The sequence below is a fragment of the Stegodyphus dumicola genome, chromosome 2 (assembly GCF_044657685.1).
Source record: "Stegodyphus dumicola isolate Sdum_Otavi_A_Nest chromosome 2, ASM4465768v1".
NCBI lineage: Eukaryota > Metazoa > Arthropoda > Arachnida > Araneae > Eresidae > Stegodyphus > Stegodyphus dumicola.
In genome coordinates, this window is record NC_140769.1 from 186,018,937 (window position 1) to 186,039,777 (window position 20,841).

General features: G+C 30.8%; 1 protein-coding gene across 2 annotated transcripts in view; it reads left to right on the forward strand.

Moving 5' to 3' along the window:
• The window catches only part of LOC118182421 (uncharacterized), a 71,268-nt gene extending 50,681 nt beyond the window's left edge, over nucleotides 1-20,587 (forward strand). For both annotated transcript variants that reach the window (XM_085811520.1, XM_085811519.1), the window contains exons 7-10: nucleotides 719-908; nucleotides 2,165-2,319; nucleotides 13,452-13,571; nucleotides 14,689-20,587. In XM_085811520.1, the coding sequence (XP_085667646.1) occupies nucleotides 719-908; nucleotides 2,165-2,319; nucleotides 13,452-13,571; nucleotides 14,689-15,386 (1,163 nt within the window). In that variant the 3' untranslated portion in view covers nucleotides 15,387-20,587. The remainder of the gene's footprint in view (nucleotides 1-718; nucleotides 909-2,164; nucleotides 2,320-13,451; nucleotides 13,572-14,688) is intronic.
• Nucleotides 20,588-20,841: the final 254 nt, after the last annotated feature.

The window sequence follows — 20,841 nt, forward strand, 5'->3', positions numbered from 1 at the left end:
TGAGACATGAAAGAAAAAATCAGCATAGAGCTAAATGTTAGTAAACTGTAAATATAATATCACTAATCTTCTTTCAAATATGTACAGCTATTACAAGTGTAAAATATTTAATGTTACTTGATAAATTTTTTAAAGTTGCTTTTATTCTCAAATTTGTTTTGTAAGTATGTATATTAAATTATGTTTAATAATAATGCATCGTACTTAGATCTGTTTTATTCTTAGGATGGTATTACAAAAGTGAAGTTCAGACATAGATAATATTTTTAATTGAATTTATTCAGCTGTCATTTTGCTTAATTTTTTTCATTAAGGGTCCTTAAATGTACTTAATTCCCATATGGAGAAATGCATACAAACCCTGTAAAATGACAAAATGTTCAGCCATTATGTGCCCACAGATTGTTCCAAGACTTGTTAGAAAGCATGGTTTATGCACATTCAGTGTTCCAATAACCTCACATATGCACTATAGAAGTTGCTGATGTCTAAAGATAAACAGTTGAAGGAAACTGTAATAATGAATATTGAGCTACTAGCTCTCATTGCACCATCTGTCATCAAACTGTGTTGACAGATTTCACTTGATGTGTCACTTTCCCTATATTTTTGTTAAAAAAATCATTTTGTCATGAAAATTTGACTTATGTGTACTCAGATTATATATTCATATTTAATTATGTAAATATTTACTTTTTTATATCTTTTTTATATTTAGATAGATGTCCTTCTGGAAGATCCTGTAGGTCCCAGTTCCAGTGTTATGAAGCTTCCATGCATTGTGATGGTATTGCTGATTGTGCAGATTTTAGTGATGAAATAGACTGTGGATTTTGTGCACCTAATCTGACTAGATGTGGTACAAATTCTTCTCAGTGCTACGATCCTCTTACTCAGAGATGTGATAAGTATGGAATGATCTTAATTTCTATTGCTGTTTTTTAAATGTAAATTAATAATTACCTGATAAATTAACATCCCTTAATTCACTAGAATTCCATTTTGCAAGCTAAAAAGGGATGAAATAATATTGATAAAAAAACTGAAAACGACTGAATTTCTTAAACCACTTTGAAGAGTTGTTTTGTTTTGACTTTTGGTCATTAAAATAAATTGTTGCTTATCAACAAGGGATGTTCATCAGAGTAACTAAGTAAATTCATATAAAACATTATTTTATCCATACTTATTAATGACATTTTTCAGCAAGAGGTAATTTTTTCATTAGTGTAACAAATAAAATTATTTCTTAACACTTTCTATAATTTATTACTTTTTTAAAAGCATTTTGAAGATCTCTTGGTAGTTTTGTTTACATTTTTCATAAAATCACATATGACACAATTTCTGATAGTTGGTGATAACTGAGGTCTTTTACCTTCAGTGTAACAAAAGTACAGCATAAATTAATCATGTAAAGAGTAATTTTATCTGAATATCTTAATAGGATTTCACAGCAAATTTTTTATCCTGTGAATATCATAAAATAAGTTTCAAGCAATCTATGAAAGTTGGACTGCAAAATTTGATTGCTATGTATTTTTTTGCATTTAAAGTAAAATCTGATTGCTATGAATTTTTTTATAAAATATAGATTACACTTATATTTATTTCTTTAAAAAAGATTTAAATAGTAATATACAGTTTTAATATTCTGCCAATCATGCACTTTTGTTTTCAAAAAAGGTAGGAAAGACAAACACTAAAACTTAAGTGTTAAACATTAAAGCATTAGTGTCTTGAAGTGTGAGGCTTTAAAGTTTCACTGAGAGAAACACTAAAGATTTTTTTGATTGAATTTTTCAGATTTTCAGTTTTTGTTTTATTTTTATTAAAATTGAATGTTTAAATCTTCTATGATATTAGCATTAAAGCCATAAGCTGGTTTTTCAATACATATTTGAATTTTTAATGTACATTTGTGATTGCAGAAATTTTAATTTGAATGCAAAAATCACTATTGCACTACTTTCTAGACCCCTAGTTAGATTTTGTGTTAATGTTAGAAATTGTTATTGTTTTATTTCTCTTTTTTTATTATTATTATTTTAATCTATATGAACTACCGTACTTTGAGTGTGTGTATTAAAATTTTTAAAAGATGATGTGGTTTGTGTCGTAAAATGTTTTAAAATTATGATATTGTATTTTTATGTATTTTTAGGGTATTTAATTGTTTTAATGGAGAAGATGAAAAGGATTGTTTCAGCTTATGCCCTGGAAAAATAATGTGTGATTCAAGAAGAGGCTGTTATCCTATGAAACATCGTTGTAATGGTGTTGCTCACTGTGAAGATTTTTCAGATGAAAAAAATTGTGGTAATAATAGATAAATGCTTATTGAGTAAAGTACATAAATAATATTAAATATCTGTCTTATGTCTGAAGCGAGGATATAAGTTCGTGTTTGTATTCCTTTGGTCAGCATTTATTTTATATTTACAAGACCACATTTAAGTATAATTTTTTATTTTTTATTTTTAACTGTTCGTGCATGTAATTTTGTTATTATTTTAAATTGCATAGTTTAATTTTGAAATGGGAATTAAAATATAAAGATTCAACCTATATTTACTTTAGTTAATACTTGTATTTATAACCTTTTCCTGTGGATGAATCATATATGTCCTTCATGTTCTTGATATTAAATAAGCCTTATAGAAATTTAGTCTGTAATAGAGATTTAAAATTTGTTGTTTAATCCAGAATATAAAATAGTAGAACCTGTAAATTTGTTTTTCTATTCTTTGCTGGCTAAATAGCTGACTAACAGTACGTACAGTACGTAAAAAAATTTGAAAAAGGTTAAATTTACTTAACCTCAGTATATGATACGAGGGCCATCCAGGAAGTAGATTACGTTTCCGTCTGTGTCCGCTAGGGGCGGGGCTAGCGCGGCCATCTTGGGGTCAGAGCGTTGCGCAGCTCAGTCTGCATCTAGCCGTGCTAGTGAGAGGTTCGTGCTGTGCTCCGTTCAGATACTGTGACGGTTTGAAATGTCTGCGTTAATTGAAAATCCCGCGAGGTGCGCTCAGTAATAAGGTTTCTGACTGCAAAAACTGTAAACCGATAGAAATCTATCGGCAGCTTCGTGAAGTGTATGGGGACAACATTATCACTGAAGGTGGAGTGCGTCAGTGGGTCATAAGATTTCAAAATGGCCGAACCAATGTTCACGACGAAGATCGAAGTGGGAGACCCAGCATAGTGACCGCCGAACTTCTCGAAAAAGTCGATGCTAAAGTCCGTGAAAATCGAAATTTCACAATAACGGAACTTTCTTTGAGTTTTCCATAAATTTCGCGAAGTTTGTTGCACGAAATCATCAGCGAAAAGCTTGGTTACCACAAGTTTTGTGCAAGATGGATTCCAAAAATCTTGACAGAGGACCACAAAAATCAGCGAATGGCTGCAGCGTTGAACTTTTTGGACGCTTACCATAAGGATGGTGACTCTTTACTCGATCGCATCGTTACTGGTGACGAAACATGGGTGAAACATGTGAACTGTGAAACGAAATTGCAATCAATGCAGTGGGGGCACACAAGTTCTCCCCAAAAACCCAAGAAATGCATGCAAACAATGTCGGCAAGGAAGATGATGGCGACTGTTTTTTGGGACAGAAAAGGTGTAATTTTGGTGGACTTCCTGGAAAGAGGCACTACAATAAACTCTCAAAGGTATTGCCAAACTCTCCAAAAACTCAGAAGAGCAATTCAAAACAAGCGCAGTGGAATGTTGAGCTCTAAGATCTTGTTGATTCACGACAACGCCCGGCCCCACACGGCAAATGTCACTCGTAAAGTTCTTGAATCTTTTAAGTGGGAGTTGTTTCCTCATCCGCCATACAGTCCCGACCTGGCACCGAGCGACTTCCACCTATTCCCAGCAATGAAGAAGTGGCTGGCTATGCAGCGTTTTGATGACGACGCACAGCTGCAAGAAGAGGTAACGAAGTGGTTGAAGGCGCAGGCGGCCGAATTTTTCGACGAAGGAATTTCCAAGCTACGATAAATGCCTTAATTTGTATGGTGACTATGTAGAAAAGTAGTATTTGAGTGTGGCTTTCATCTGTATGTAATAAAATTTGTTTCCTATACTTTGTTTATTTTTTTATTCCAAAACGTAATCTACTTTCTGGATAGCCCTCGTACATTACTAAATTTATCAACAGAATAGTATGTACATTAATTATTCAGTTTATTTAATGATATTTTAAAAGTTCTTTGGTAAATTAAAACTTCACTTTTCCAAATTTTGTTAGTGTAAAAGTGTCAGAAAATTACAAAATGAAGTTAGACAAATAATATAAAATTAGAATATTTAATTTGATAGTAATATATTTTATATCAGAATGATATAAATAATGCGTTATAAATTGAATTAAAATCAGTTTGGAGTTTTTTAAACTGATGCTGCCTCTCAATGTGAAAAAACATCCTGGAAGCTCTCTATTATTAGTGCTAGATAATCCTACTTTTTCATATTCCAATGTTTGTAGCTGTGCATTAGCATATTATGCAAATATGTTATTTTTAATTTTGTTCCTGTATACCAGGCTCAGCTAAATTGCAGCTCTGAAGTTTAATTTTATTTTTTTAAATTCATTTTCATATTGAAACAGAATATCATGTGGCAGGCTTCTTTTTCAATTAAAAATCTAATTTCTTAATTCATGTGTATAATTAATTTAATCACTTTCAGACTGCCCTCTGTGCACTAATCATCAGAGTAACAAGTAAAATGGTGCATTATTTCTTCTGTAATGGCCATATTATTTTTAAAGCAAGTAATGGCCATCGAAACTCAAAGATCATTTAAAAAATAATTTGCTGTATTTTGTTTTAAGCACTTATTTATTTCTGACAGTTTCTCTTTAGAGTCCTTCTTTACCTTTTGTCCTCAGCTGTCCTTACCCAGCCATTATTTTCACAACTGTTCATCGTATGCATATACTTGCAGTTTTAAAAATGTTTTAAATGATCCAAAAATTCATGTTATTTAAAGAAATCAGTTTTTAAAAATTATGAAATCTAATTTTTATATGATCCACCAATCCCTGTGTTTATATTTAGGGAGATTCTGTACTAATTATAAAATAGCAAAAATTTTGACTCCTATACAGCAGATATTTTATATTAAAATCAGAGATCAGCTATCTATCTGAAATACATTTTCTATGAAAAAGTTGACAAAGAATATTGATATGAATCTTATTTTAAATGCTGATCTTCCCATTTGTAAACCTTCAGATACGCTTACCTCGTGAAACATCGTTTTCACTGTCATAAATGAAGTTTTCATGACAAAGTTGAATATTAAGTTTAAAATTTCTCCTGTTGGCATCATCCAATTTGCAGTATTGCTAGCCTTGTGCATTATTCTTTTAATGAACTTATATATGTCGGCATTAGGATGTACTCAGTGTATCTCATGTGTGAATATGTATAGTTGATGATGATCTTAAATCTCTGAATACATATAGTTTTTAAACTTTTATTCAGAAAACTAAAGTTAGGTTCAATCTTGAATTTCCTGGAATTTAAATCCTAATCCTAAAAGTTTTTCCAAATTGCAAATCTCTCCATCAAATAAGAATAAGATGAGGAGAAAAACTTTTACTTAATATTATGAGATTTTAATTAAAAGTTTTAAGTCGTGTTTAATGAAAAGCAAATTTTATACATTTTTAAAAGTACACACACATATATATATATATTAAAAACAGGCAAATAAAATTTAGGAAAAGAAGTAAATAGTTAAAGTCTTAAAACTTGAGATTCATTTTGTCAATATAGTTTGATAAGCATACTGAGTAACTCTTCAGATTTCAACTAACAAATCAAAATTCAGCAGCCATGGCTGAATAATTCAACTGAAAGGCTGTTAGAATCATATTCACAACACAGATTTTATATATAAAGCCATGAGTTCAAAACATCCAAGACCTATTTGTAGTAAGTTATGTCCAGAATTAGCAACATAATTTTAAGAGTTTCGAGACAGTGGAGCGTACCAATTACTTGAAAGTTCTCGCAAATTTCGATGGACGCCGTACTGAAATATTGAGGCATTCAGGGTTGTCACAATATTGTTTTAGTAATTCAAATATTCCTGCGTTTGTGTTTTAGTAACCAACATTTCTGATCATCAATAAAACTTGTCTTTCCAGAGATATAAGTTAAAATATTTGGCAGTTTCTTAGGTTAGGATTCAAAAGGCTCCAGTGATTTAAAAAGGAAGCTAAAAATTTAGGTAACTGCAGGATCTGAGGATTCATTCTTGAAGAAGAAACAAAATGTAACTAATAATTTAGTTCACACCTGAAGAATTAAATTAATTATTTAGGTTTGATCTCAGCATGTTTTGTTCTTGTGTTAATAGTATGGAGGAAAATAAAATATATTTTTATGCAAATTTCTGGAAGAGTTGATGGTTTATTTTAAAACAGTTCCTTTCTATCAGTGCATATAAGAGCCAGATTCCCTTACTCCTAAATGCTAGATAAAATGTCCTCCGTGGAGGCATCCTTCCTCCTAAGCAGGTATGTTTTGCCATTTTCAAACAAACAGACCATTCTCAAACTGCTGTTTCTCCACAGTACATGCTGTCTTGTGTCACTTATTCAAGTATTTCCTAAGATGTGCACAAGTTAAAGAAAAATCACTAAATCAGTTTTCCCGATTAGTGCTTTATTTTTCATTCAAATGAAAAATGTTTTTAGATTATTACTGATAAATCATTTTATCTACTTTTTATTTCAGTTTGCATTTGCTATAACCAATCAACAGTTATTAACCTTAGGGGTGTAGAGAAAGAAAACTAGATGAAAATGCTTCTGTCTGGGGGGGATGTATTTTGTTGTTTTATGGAGTGGTTTCAGATTCATTGATTGCAGGAACACTTTCCTGAATACAAAGCAGAATAAATGATAATTATTTACTTATATTTATATGCCACCACATTAATTAGCAAAAAATATGGAATTCTGATTAATTTATTTCAAACTTTTTTTCAATTTAAAACCAGGTTCACTATTTTAATAACAATATAAATATGAAATTATGGCTTATGGAAAATCTAGTTGCAGGTTTTAAAATTTCCTGTATTCCCTGTTATGAAATTTTTCCATCCCTGCTATATGCAGTATACATAAAAAAAATCTAATCTAATGGTTATAATAAAGTTCTTTCATAAGATTTCAAATGCCTATATATTAGCATTAGAAATGTCTTGAGCAGACCAAAATTTTAAGACCTGTCATGCATTTATTAACTATGCAAATTGGCAAATGTTGCTGTTACATGAAACTATGTAACTGTATTTGCCATGAGGCTTTGTACATAACTAGGTTGCAGAGTGCTGCTAATCAGTGTGATAAAATTTTCAAGTTTTATCTTTTTATCTTAAAATGCAATTAAATGTGAAAATGAATAAAATATTAAAATGCAATAAGGCATTTTAATCATAATTAAATTTTAAAATGCATATACAAAAACAAAGACTATTTCTTTGTATGTTAAGGCCATCTGATTCTCCATACGTACCTCTCTTTGAAAGATTCAGTTTTTTTTTTTAAATTGCATAGGAACAGATAAATTCCAAAACTGACTCAGAGACTGATGATTTTAAACTTAATACACTAGAATGTTTTATGCATCACAATAGTTGAAATAAATTTATATAATTAGAAATCACAGCCATATCAATAGCTTTTTAATGAGACAGTAGCAGTTTTGGGCAATCCACCTTCAGAAGTGCATTTGCAACCTGTAGGACAGTGTGTCGTATGCAGTAGATGGCTAAGTAATTTAAGCGGTGTAAGTCTACCCATTTTATGACCAGCAAATTTTTAACTCTAAGTGAGAGAGAGAACTAGGGTTGAATAAAAATGCATAATATCAGGCACTCTTGCTTGCATTTCTGCATGGATTCAGGGCTTTTATGAATTAGCGTCAATGCAGATGACCTCAGATTCTGGATAGCTTTCAAACTAAGTCACTGGAAGGAAATTGAAGACTTTGTAAATGAAAAAGAAAAATTAAAACATCTACAAATGGTGAATGATACAGCCAAGTGGAGTGTAAAATTTTTAACGAGTTTAATGAAATGCTAACTGTATATGAAGGAAAACTTTTTTTTAAAGGCTAACAGAAAAGCAATTTCCCTCTTCCCCAAATGAAGCAGCTTTAAATGCTTTGAAAAGCTGTTAAATTCAAAGTATCACTTCATTTCGATTAATTCCCTGGAGATTAAATCCGAGGAAATGTTAATGCAGGTGGGATAATAGATCTTTTTCTCAGTGGCAGTGGATGTCTCTTTGCTTCTCGAAAAGTAATTACAATATTTTAATGCAGGTATCGGCAACCTGTGATCATGGGTCACTGAATGACCCATTTTATAATTTCAGGTGGTCCACTTGAGTTCCAAAAAAAGTACAGTGCATAAAAATAAATTATAAAACATAAATATGAAATGAGCACTTTTAAGAATACATAAAAATATTAACTGAAAACAAATTACGGTACAAAGTCTTTAATCCGGACTCCTGACTTCGGCGATTCCGGATTTGGGTTTTTTCCGGATTATAGTCATCAATTTAAATCTGGTAAGGTGGCATGCAGAAATTATAAAATTAAAAATATGAAACCGTAATTTATGAAATAAAGAGTAATAATGATCTAAAGGGTATCAAAATTTACAAAAAAAAAAAAAAAAAAAAAAACTTATATTTATTTGTTTATTAAACATTTCTTTCAATGTAAGTTGTTTAAGTTGCTTAGTTTTATGTGCTAATACTTTCTCTTTAATTCTATAAACAGACATAATTTCTTGTTCAGTTACAAAGTTCCGCTGTTCAAGTCCTGTAATTGCTGTGCCATGAATACCAACTAACTTGTCAATCAAAATTTTCATTTTCACTAACCTCTCTGTCACTTTCTTCATGCCTTTATCCATTTTTTGCAGCAATTCCAATTTTTGTTTGATGGACATCGAAACATGCTTTCGCTTTGTAGATCTTTTGGCAGCTCCAGAATTGGAAATTCTTTTTGACATAATCGAAAGTTCAAGCTTACTTTCTATAAAATTGCTCTAACAGTCTGCAAAAAATAATAAACCAGATCCAATTAGAAAATTAAGGAACAACACAATCTGCAACATTAACTGAAATAGATAATTAGATAATTTTAGCCTAGCTTATACCATCCGTTATACATAAACGCGCATGCGTAAACATATTATGTGCATGCGCAGAAATTTTGTAGCTTTGAGGTCCGGATTATAGGTCATTCCAGATTATGGATGTTCGTATTAAAGACTTTGTACTGTATAACAATAACACTTTTGCCTGACTGTAAAATTGCAGTAACAAACATGCATTTTAAAAAATTGTAGCATAATTTCAAGAAGTCAATAAATTTCACAACACCGATCTGTAATCCATTATTTCAAAGAATTGGCTTTGCCATTTTGTCCGCATTCAGTCCAACTTATAAATGCAATAAAATATTTTGACCCATGAAATTTATTTTGAGTAAGAAGAGGAGGCAACCTAACTACCAAATATTCAGATGCTTGTTTGTGTCTTAAGATGAATAATTATAAGCCAGGCTTGACTAAATTGAAGTCACAAGTTCAGCATCAGGGAAGCTGTTGATATCGAAGAGGAAAATAAAGTTCATTTAATTATGTTTGTTTTTATAATAATTAGAATTTTTAGGTTTAAAATATATTATAATTGTTTTCTTGATAAAATTTATCTTAATATTCACCAAGAAAAATTGTTCTAAAATGAAAATGACTTGAAACACGTTCATATTAAATACATTTTGGCTGGTTTTGACCCTCAGCTAGAGAAAACGTTGCTAGCATCTGGTCTAATGTCAGTTTATTGCCTTTCTGTCTTTGGTCTGTGTTACAATAGGCTAGACTATACAATTTTCTCTTTGCTTAATTCCTTTTAAAATTCATTTTAATACGAATTTCTTGATTAAAATTGCTAACTCTCACAAAAAAAAATAAATAAATAAATAAATAAAAAATAAATAAATAAATAAATAAAATAAAAAAAATTGTTCTTTTATCCATTTTCTGAGGAATCGGATCATGCAAGTTCTTTCTTTCCCCCTTCTCTTTAGAATTAGTATACACTGCATAATTTTCTCTTCACAAATCTTGAGTATTAGGTGTACAAATAAGTTTTCAGTGGTGTTTTTAGTCCAAAGGGGCAATTTGCCCTGAAGGAATATTAATTTTGTTTTGGCATTTTGCATTGAAAACTTTAAAAGGCTGTATCACTTTTCAAATCATTGCCACCATATATTTCCCCCTTGTCTTATAGTTAAAGAAATTAAATAATGAAGAATCTGCATAAATGTATGTATGTTTCTCGCACTGTGATAAAACAACAGTATCTAGAGCCATCAAGATTCGAATAACGTAATCTTCCATAGAATATGGGCATGTAGAAGCCCTAATTTGAATTTGAAATTTGTTTTATTATCAATTTCATAATTTGTAACACTTCAACAAATTTTTGATTAAAAAACTAAACTATTTCAAAGCAAGCACTGGCAAGACTGTACGAAAAAAACATTTTTATCTCCAGTGTGTGAGACTCTGTATCAGAATTTCTAAAGATATGCACATTTTAAAATTAATTTTCGATATAGCTGTTGAATTGAATTTTATAGTTTAAGTATGTAGAGCGTGATATTTAATAAATAAAGGTAACACACAAAACATTAAAAAAAATGCCCCTTTGGACGCAATCTAAAACCTTTCGTTGTGTGGTTTATATATATATATATACTTTGAAGTTTTATTCAGAGAAATTGAAAGAATGTATTTTATTCAAAATATTGTCCATTGTTAGCTATGACTTTTCACAATCTTTCAAGTAGCATACGGATTCTGCGGTTAAAAAATTCCTCGTCTTCTGAGGTGATCCAAGAACCGACCCAATTTTTTGGCTTCTTTGAAGTGCTACATTTCCAAGTTATGGGTCATCGACCGGAACAAGCGGAAGTCGGAAGGAGCAATGTCTGGTGAATACGACGGGTAGGACATCCCACTGAAGAGCCTTCAAAGTTTTCTTTACGACTTTTGTAGCATGTGGGTGAGTGTTGTTGTGCTGAAAGATCACTTTCTCTTTTGGCATATTGGGAGTGTCTGAGCTTCAATACTCAGCTCAGTTGCATGTGTTCAGTGTTTTTTTTGTAATTTCTCCAGTGATGGTTTCATAAGGCTGGAGTAGCTCATAATAGATCACCCCGAGCTGATCCCACCAGATGCACAGCATTAGCTTCTTGCCATGAATATTTGGTTTGGCCGTTGAAGTTGATGCATGGCCGGGCTTACCCCACAATTTTCTGTGCTTTGGATTGTCGTAGTAGATCCATTTTCCGTCCACCATCACGATTCGATGCAAAAAACCGTCCGATTTTGCCTTTGGAGTAGTTGTTCGCACGCGAAAAAACTCTCTCTTGCATTGAGTTCATCTGGAACCTAATTTCCTTGTTTCTGCACCATACCATGGCCTTGAGACACTTTGAAATCGCTTGTTGAGTCACTCCCAAGGTTTTTGTCAAGCTTCTCTTCAGTTTGGCATGAATCTTGGTCCAGTAACCCTTCCAACTCAGTGTCTTTTAAAACTCTGGAACCAGTGCTCACATGTTTTGATTGATGAATCATCATGTTCCCCATATGCTTCACACAGAAATCAATGTCCATCAACTGCACATTTCTTCAAATTATAACAAAAAAGAAGCACTTCGTGCAAATTTTGTTTTGTTGGTACAAAGCTGGACATGGGTTCAGTATAAAGAAAGTTTGTTGTTTACACGACAGCGAAATGAAACAGACTGATTTTTAGATGGAAATGCTGCTGCTTTAACATGAATGTAGTTACAAGATTGTCTGATAGATTTTAATACTAGTAACGCCATCTTATGTAAATCCCTGAAAACTTATTTGTACACCCAATAGTAAAATTAGAGTAAAATGGGGAAAATGATACAAATGTATGAGTACAAAAGTTGATATTTCTTATAATCATTTAAAAAAAAAAATTATTTGCTCCGTCATTTTACATCACAAAAACATAAATTTATGTTAATTTTGGGTATTAGATCTCAGTTCACCATATTTGGCTCCCATTAATCTTTGGGAATTGATACTGCATTCTGATTACAGCATAGGTAGGATTAATTCTAAATATGTTTAAAGGATATATTTCAGAATAATATGAATTTCTAAATGTGCAGATTTTATCCTGTGGATTGTGTTTTCTAATTAGATTTGCAAGTAAAATATTCCATACAACCACATTTATGATAACTAATCTGAAGGTACAAGCAATATACCAAGTAGTATATTCCATGAAATTATTTGTCACAGAAAAGCTTCAGATGTTAAAAATTATTTTGTAGAGAGAGCTTATATTGAAGTAAATTTTAACTTATTCCTTTTTCTTCCTTTCTTTTTTGGGGGTTTTAACATCTTTATAACTCATTTTTTCAAGCTAGAGCTGGGAAACGTATTTTACTTTGACTCATTTAGAGGCAAATTTGTTGCAACAATTTGACATTATTATTATTTTTTAAACTAAACTCAGTGGCTTAACAGCCGTAATGGGCCGATGCCTGCAGAGCCCCGAAATCTGCTTTCTTGACCTGGGTGCGTAAGCATATGCCCTGAACAAGTGGTCAGCTTGTCGCAGGACCCCCCAGTGTTTAATCCCCAAGCGAACTTGGTACTCATTTTATCGACCCAAGAGATGGAAATTCAGGGATGAAAGGCTGAGTCGACCTTGCCCAGCCCAGGGATCGAACCCCGGACCTGTGGTGCTGCTGCACGATGCGCTAGCCACTGCACCACCGGGCCTCATTATTATTATTTTTTATTATTATAATTTAGCAATACAAATTAGAATCTGAATCTCTGGAAATTTTTGCTGACAAACTAGTATTAACAATTTTTTTAATCCTTTTAAAATTTACTGTTTCTTATTAGACTGACACGTGGATAACTATGTATACTTTCCAAATAAATACAAGATATTTATATTGCTCATTAAAGAATACTGTTCTTATAAACCTCAAGAAAAAGTGTACATCCTATTGAGTGATTATAAAATTGATATATATTGCATGGAAGTTTTACATTAAATGCATGAAACAGAAATAAATGCTCGAATAAAGTATATGAGTTTCTAAAACAGTTCTCAGTTTAAAAAAATACATAAAAAGTGAGAATATACTTGTCATCTCACCATTTCTTGAGTACTCAGTTATAGCATTTTTTCTCTCTCTCTCTCTCTCTCTTTTTTTTTTTTTTTTTTTTTTAATTTAGGCATCTTAAGATGCGTAATTCTTATACCTTAATAAACCTTAATAAAAGTGTTCTATTGATATGGATTATTTTGTAATGCTTTAATTTGTATTATCTAGTTCCTGAATTATGCAATTATGAACATGGAGGATTTCTATGTGATAATGGCCGTTGTATACAAGAGGTCTGGACTTGTGATAGGACTGATGATTGTGGAGATGGATCTGATGAAAGAAATTGTAATTATAGCTTTCATTATTTTTCTTCCTGTTAAGTATCACTATGTATGCAGGTTTTGTGGTTCTGTTTTTATGTATGGCTGTATTGGAAATATCAATCCAAACATATAAAACAGCTCAAGTATCACACATGAACAATGACAAATAATAAAAAAGAAAAAAACATTTATAAAGAATCAGAATAAATGAACATGGGAACAAAAGTAAAAATTTAAACAACAACGAAAGGAACATAATAGATGCAGTCTTTACAAGGAGTTCATGAAAGCTCTGGCATTCCAATAAGTTTACTTATCTCACCACATTTCTGAGACTCTGTCTAGTTCTGGGCATATAAGATGCTCTGCATTCATGATGCCTAAATTGCAAATTTGGCATATACTAAATTGAAGGATGTCAGTTTTATTAAGATGATGTGCCATGCAATAGTGACAGTTTTGTGGTTATAAAATGCTTATTTTTGCCTTTTTATGTAACTAAAGCATTCATAAAATATTAATCTAGAATTTTTTTCAATGTAAATCTTTCTATGTAAATTGAAAATATAATTTTTGTTACTTTACAATACTAGTGTAATAAAAATTAATAAACATTTGAATATTGATGAGTACATTTATATTAAGATAACATAGAAACTATTCATTAGCATTGTTTCATTGTTCACCTGACTATTGAAATTCTGTGTCTAGTATAAAATTTTCTGTTTGATCGCCATTTGCAAATTTAGTAGTGATGAGTTAAAAAGTAATTGCTTTCTTCAATTGCATAAGTATCTATATAAGGAACATCCATACTGTCAGTAGGTATTCATTCATAACTCAGTCAGAAATAAAATATTTAAATATTCAAACTTAAACTAAATATTTATTATTCTTTTTTGTACTGATCAGTGTTTATATAATGTATAATTATTTATTTACAAACATTAAAAAATACTTTTCTAGACGTTAACAGTTTAAAACAATAAACTAGTGTTTATTTTCTAATTTATTACTGCTTGATGTCTTAAAAAATTTAAGAATATAGAAATTTAAGAATAGAAAATATTCTATTGAATTAAGTATCTAGGAAATCAGTTTGATTTCTTGTTTTCTTAACTTATCTGTCTTTTTTACAGGTTTGAGGAACAGTGTATTGACTGCTGCATTGATGGGTTCCTTAATATGTGCTCTGCTTTTGGTGATTGCCATTAGCTGTACTTGTAGGCTTCATGCTTTGCGTATGGAAAATAGAATGCTGGCACGTGAAACTCCTCTCTCGCGATTAAGTCGAGAATTTTTCTTTCGAGAGCCTCCTCCATCATATGCTGTAGCTGTAGAAAATCAACCTCACCGGAATCTCTGCACTGAGAATTTACACTATGGAGTTCCAGTGCATCGCAGCCGGCGGAGGAGCCGTCGACCAAGACAAGGAAGAAGTGGTCCACGGTTACCCTATGTGTCCTCCAACTGTGTACTCCCAAGACCTGGTGGAATTGTGCCAGTCCATGTGCCGAATTTGCCATCTCCAGAAATACCTGTTAATTCTCAAATTCCTATCCCGATCTCAGAAAACTCTGCTGGTCAAGAAGAAAATCCAAGACCCAGTCGTAAAGATGAAAATATTCTTACAAATTCTGCTGAACAGGAATGTGAACTTTCAGTAGAAACCAGTCATAATAAAGCTCCACATACTTTTCTGCAACAGAATGCTCAGTGTGAAAATGTAAATACTGGTCATGTAGATTTTAATTATAGTGAAGCTGGGAATTCAAGTGTTGAAAATCACACTGATCATTATTTCTGTGATAGTGATAGTGAACCTCTTGTTGCTTGAGAAATCAGTCGATAGAAATTTGTGGTTTTTCACATAACATCTGTTTTTAATAATCTTTGGTACCTTACTTTGTAATAAGGTAGTCATATAAGAATTAATTTGTATTCTTATCCATTTTTGAAATTTTGTCACTTTCCAAATTAGTCAGTTTTTTTTTTTTTGTATATATATAACATTCATCTTAAAATGAAACTGAAAAGGAATTTCATAATCATCTGAGATCTAAAAATATTTGCTGCCTTAACTGAAAAGTGCCTCAGTTATATAAGGTTTTTGCAAACGGAATTTTACAATATAATGAACAACTGACATTTATTTTATTGAGTGGTTGATATATTATTTAAGACAATTACATAATAAGCAACTTCCTTCAAAGTTTTTATATTTGTAACTTCATCTCTGAACACTGCATTTAACCTTTAATAAAAGATCCATGTTAGAATTCTTAAAAGTTTAGATGCAAGATTGATACTTTTGAAAAATTTGCATGATATCTGGGGCTTTCTAACAAAATAATGAATTTTTTATTGTTAATTCTTATATAAAATAGTTTGTAATATATTTAATATGTTATAATCTGTATATTTTATTACTAGATAGCATTTAATTAATGAGTGAAAGGGGGATGTATATTTAACTAAATATAAAGTTTTCATTCCTTAATCAGGATCAAAATGATATCTGTAGCAAGTCATTCTGAACAGGTGTACTGGAAAAACACCACAGCAGCAGACATTTGAGAGCCTATTATTTTGGGGGACATGCATTCACATAAATATATTTCTAAACAATAATGGTATTTACAGTTCTGATATTTCCAAATCGTATAAAAAAATTTTTGACAAGAACTTTAAAAGTTTTTTTTCTTCATATATTGTAAAAAGTTCGGAATGTAAATCAGATTCCAGGTACAGTTTGTTAAATAAGTATTCAAATAGTACTCTGATCTTTTATGCTGAATATATGTTTGGGAGAAAAACTTACTGTAACTAAGCTTTAAATATTTAATTAAAATTTCTTGTTATAACATGTTGTGAAAACTTATGCAAAAGATACAAATAACTTTGATATTAGTATATTTAATTAGCTGACTGTCTATTAGAAAGTCAAAACATAGGAAAATTCTCGTAAAATATACAGCATATCTTTATCTGTTAACGAAACAGCTTTTTATGTGTAAATAACCTTTATTATGGAGATGTAAAAGCTGTTTTGAAAATATATTAGCTGAAATATTTTTTCAGTCAGTAAGAGCTTTTGTGATAAATTACTTCATATTTATAAGAAAAGCCATTCCATTAAAATTATTTAATATTTCTTTTGAAAAAAAATTTTGGCCCAGAGTGATAGTGGTCTTCAAGCTTTAACTGCTTTTTCAGGGGTGGAACCCTTGGTAGCTTTAGAAAAATAAATGTTAAAATATTTTGAAAAGGTATGAATGTGGCATAAATTTTTATATATAAAATAAAATAATTATTTCAGTACAATTTTACTTATAAAAATAAATCTCCTTCAATTTTAAGTAACTGTAACTATAAAATTATATATTACTTAATTTAATATTTTAGATGTTTAGTTTTGCAGTTCAAATGCTATTAAAAAGTTCATTTGGATTTTGATGTCCAAAACCCCAAGGTTCCACTGAACACAGTACAAAGACCACTTCATTTGGATATAAGCCAAAAACTTATAAATGTTATGCTTGATAAATGTGTATTTAAGATATGTTATCTTACTTAAAAATTTAAAAATTGTTGAATTGTATTATTTTTTTAATTTTGTATATATTTATATTTATGTATATATTTGTGTGTGGAACTTAACAGTAAAATGGAATATTTTTATTTTAAGAAATCAATAATTGGTTCTTTAGTTTTATGCTGAAGTCAGTCTGTTGACTGCCAAAAATATGAAAATAGTTATGGCTAATGTAATTGATATTTTTCCTTGAAATTGCATACGTATACATTTGACAGGATTTTTATTTTTCATAATGATTGAAGACATTAAGAAATTAATTATCTCTCACTGTACTAAATTTCTTTTGAATAGTGCATAAAACTGTAAAGTAGTCCTTCTAACATCTCTGATTCCACATGAACTCCATAGTTTTTTTTTTTTTTTTTTTTTTTTTTTTTTTTAAGTTTGTGCCTCTTTTTATATATATATATATATATGTTGGTGATAATGTTCACGTTTCTTAGTTTTAGATTATGTGCATTTTCAAATGCAAAAGTTATTTATTTAAAACTGAACAATATCTGCATAAGTTTTTATATAAAATATTTAAATCTGGCATTAGTAAAATCTGGTACTTTACCATCAGTTATGAAAATTGGGTGTGATTGTGATCCCGCAAAACTTGTGTCAGTCATTCCGGCAGAAGTTTGAAAGAATAAATCCGTAAATAGTTGGATAATGACCACATACAAGTTATAAATGAACGTGAGTATAAATCACAAATATAACTTTGGTGCCTTTGAACTATGCTCTTTTTTGAAAAGATAATGCTTGTCGCGTTTTTTTGCGGATGCTTCATTATTTATTCATTTTCAAACAAAGTCCCATATTGTTGCCATTAATTCATAACTTTCTGATGTCAGGATCCTGTAATTTAAAATTACTCTAAATGCTTGTCTGTCAAAGTGAGGTCCTGTTTTCAAAATGCAAGGAAAAACAGACAAATAGCAGTAACTTATATCCACCTTTACAAAAACATAAGCTATTGAGGATCAGTTTAGAGTTACATAAATTAAGATAATGGTATGCTTATGAATATGTTATGACATCATGTTTATCCACTATACTGGCAGTAAATTACACTCTTTGGCAACAGTTTTTGTTCATCAAATATTTTTGACAGGAAGATAAATTTAAGTATCCAAATTCCAATGTTTTTATGTTAATAACTGCATAAAAGTAGATTTTTTTTGGTTAAATTTTTAATAGGTTCTCAGTTTTGATATTATTTAGCAATTATTAATTTATTAATTAAAAGAAATGTTTCAGTTATAGAGAAAAGAAATATTCTTAAAATCCTTAAATAGGAATTCTCTTAACCATAAACAGGAGTTGTTGAACTTGAATAAGTATCTTATTTCATGAATACATTTGTAGGCAATATTTTCATTCCTTGTGCATTTACTAATACCATGATCATTTTACAAATATAAATAATAAAAATATCCAGTATTGACAAATCTAATGAAAAGTGACAATTTATAAATCTTGAATTTTGTTATAAAAATCATACTTGCTATTATATATACACAGTATATTCTGGCTTATAATATGAACTTTTAATATAAAATATAAGGTCAAAATTTATGGGTGCCCGTTACATGCCAGATATAAAAATGATAGATTTAAAACTAAGGAAAAGATGTGCATACAAAATTTAGATTTCTACATGTCCCTAAATGCTGTTTGCTTAAAAGAAATGATATTCCTTATGAACTTAAAAATTTCCTTGTCTTATAACATGAAAAGTTCATCATATCATTGAATTCTATTTCATCTTCACCACTACTGTTATTCTTATCCATAAGTAAAAAATCATCTTCTGTTCCATCTAGATTGTTAGATATACGAGGGCTATCCAGAAAGTAGATTACGTTTTGGAATAAAAAAATAAACAAAGTATAGGAAACAAATTTTATTATATACAGATGAAAGCCACACTCAAATACTACTTTTCTACATAGTCACCATACAAATTAAGGCATTTATCGTAGCGATGTACGAGCTTGGAAATTCCTTCGTCGAAAAATTCGGCCGCCTGCGCCTTCAACCACTTCGTTACCTCTTCTTCTTTTCGCTGATGATTTCGTGCAACAAACTTCGCGAAATTTGTGGAAAACTCAAAGAAAGTTCCGTTATTGTGAAATTTCGATTTTCACGGACTTTAGCATCGACTTTTTCGAGAAGTTCGGCGGTCACTATGCTGGGTCTCCCACTTCGATCTTCGTCGTGAACATTGGTTCGGCCATTTTGAAATCTTATGACCCACTGACGCACTCCACCTTCAGTGATAATGTTGTCCCCATACACTTCACGAAGCTGCCGATAGATTTCTATCGGTTTACAGTTTTTTGCAGTCAGAAACCTTATTACTGAGCGCACCTCGCAGGATTTTCAATTAACGCAGACATTTCAAACCGTCACAGTATCTGAACGGAGCACAGCACGAACCTCTCACTAGCACGGCTAGATGCAGACTGAGCTGCGCAACGCTCTGACCCCAAGATGGCCGCGCTAGCCCCGCCCCTAGCGGACACAGACGGAAACGTAATCTACTTTCTGGATAGCCCTCGTACTAGTATGCTTTTTAATGACTTAAATTATATTGTTTAATTCCCTTCCATGCTTTTATTATCCACTCACAGACTATTTCTAGATTGGCATAATGCATTTGGCCTCCTTTTCCTTCCTTGCCGTAGCCTGTTCACTTCAGAATCACTGCTTCAAATGACTACAGAAAGAGAAAACATCTGACTCATAAGTTTGTAAATTTATTGGGTCAAAAGTGCATTTTTTACCTCAAATAATGTCCCCCTTTTCTCGAAACCCTAGAATAACATTTTTATGCATATCTGCATTGAATACAGTGCACCCTCTTTGTAGAATTATGTGCTCCCTCAAGGATTTCTCCCACACACATATTATTTCTCCTTATTGTTTGACAAATTAGTATACCATTATTCAAAAGCCTGATAAATGTCTTTGAATGAATGATAGAAGATAATAGCATTGCATATGTATCTTTCAGGTTTCTTCATAAAGAAAAGGGTGTGCAAGATATGACGAATATACCTAAAAACTAAAAAATATAGTTTGAAATTATAGGTGCATGTTATATGGCCGAATATACAGTATATAAAATCTTCTGCTGCAAATGTGTCTAATAAAATGGCTAATATTCTAATCCTATAATCATTCAGTGTGCCTTCAAGTGGCTTTATATAGCAATTTCAATGATATGCTAACAGCAGGAATATAAAGTTTAGAATATTTTTTATCTTTATGTATTATATACCTCAAATTTAACATTTAAAATTGTTTTGTGCATTATTGCATGGAAATACTGTACAATCCAGAATAAAGCTTCAGATAAATCAGAAGATTAATAATGATATATGCTTTAAATTTATAAAAGTGAACTGCAACATATATATTTAAAAAATAAAATAGAACTATACTGATTTTCAACTAGACTTCTTTAGTTATGCAATAAAATGTACATGAATGTCTGAGATGTAGAAAGAAAAATTTGATTTTTAAAATTAGTTTAAAATACAAAATTACTCCTTTTACTTTCTGCTAAATTGTTTCATAATCTCTGCAAGATATATTTTGTTTAATTGAATGTTTAAACACTGTCACAGTACCTACAGCCTAATGAAACAAATGCTAGTTAGTTTTTCTTTCATAATAATTTCACTGAATGTAAGGAAAT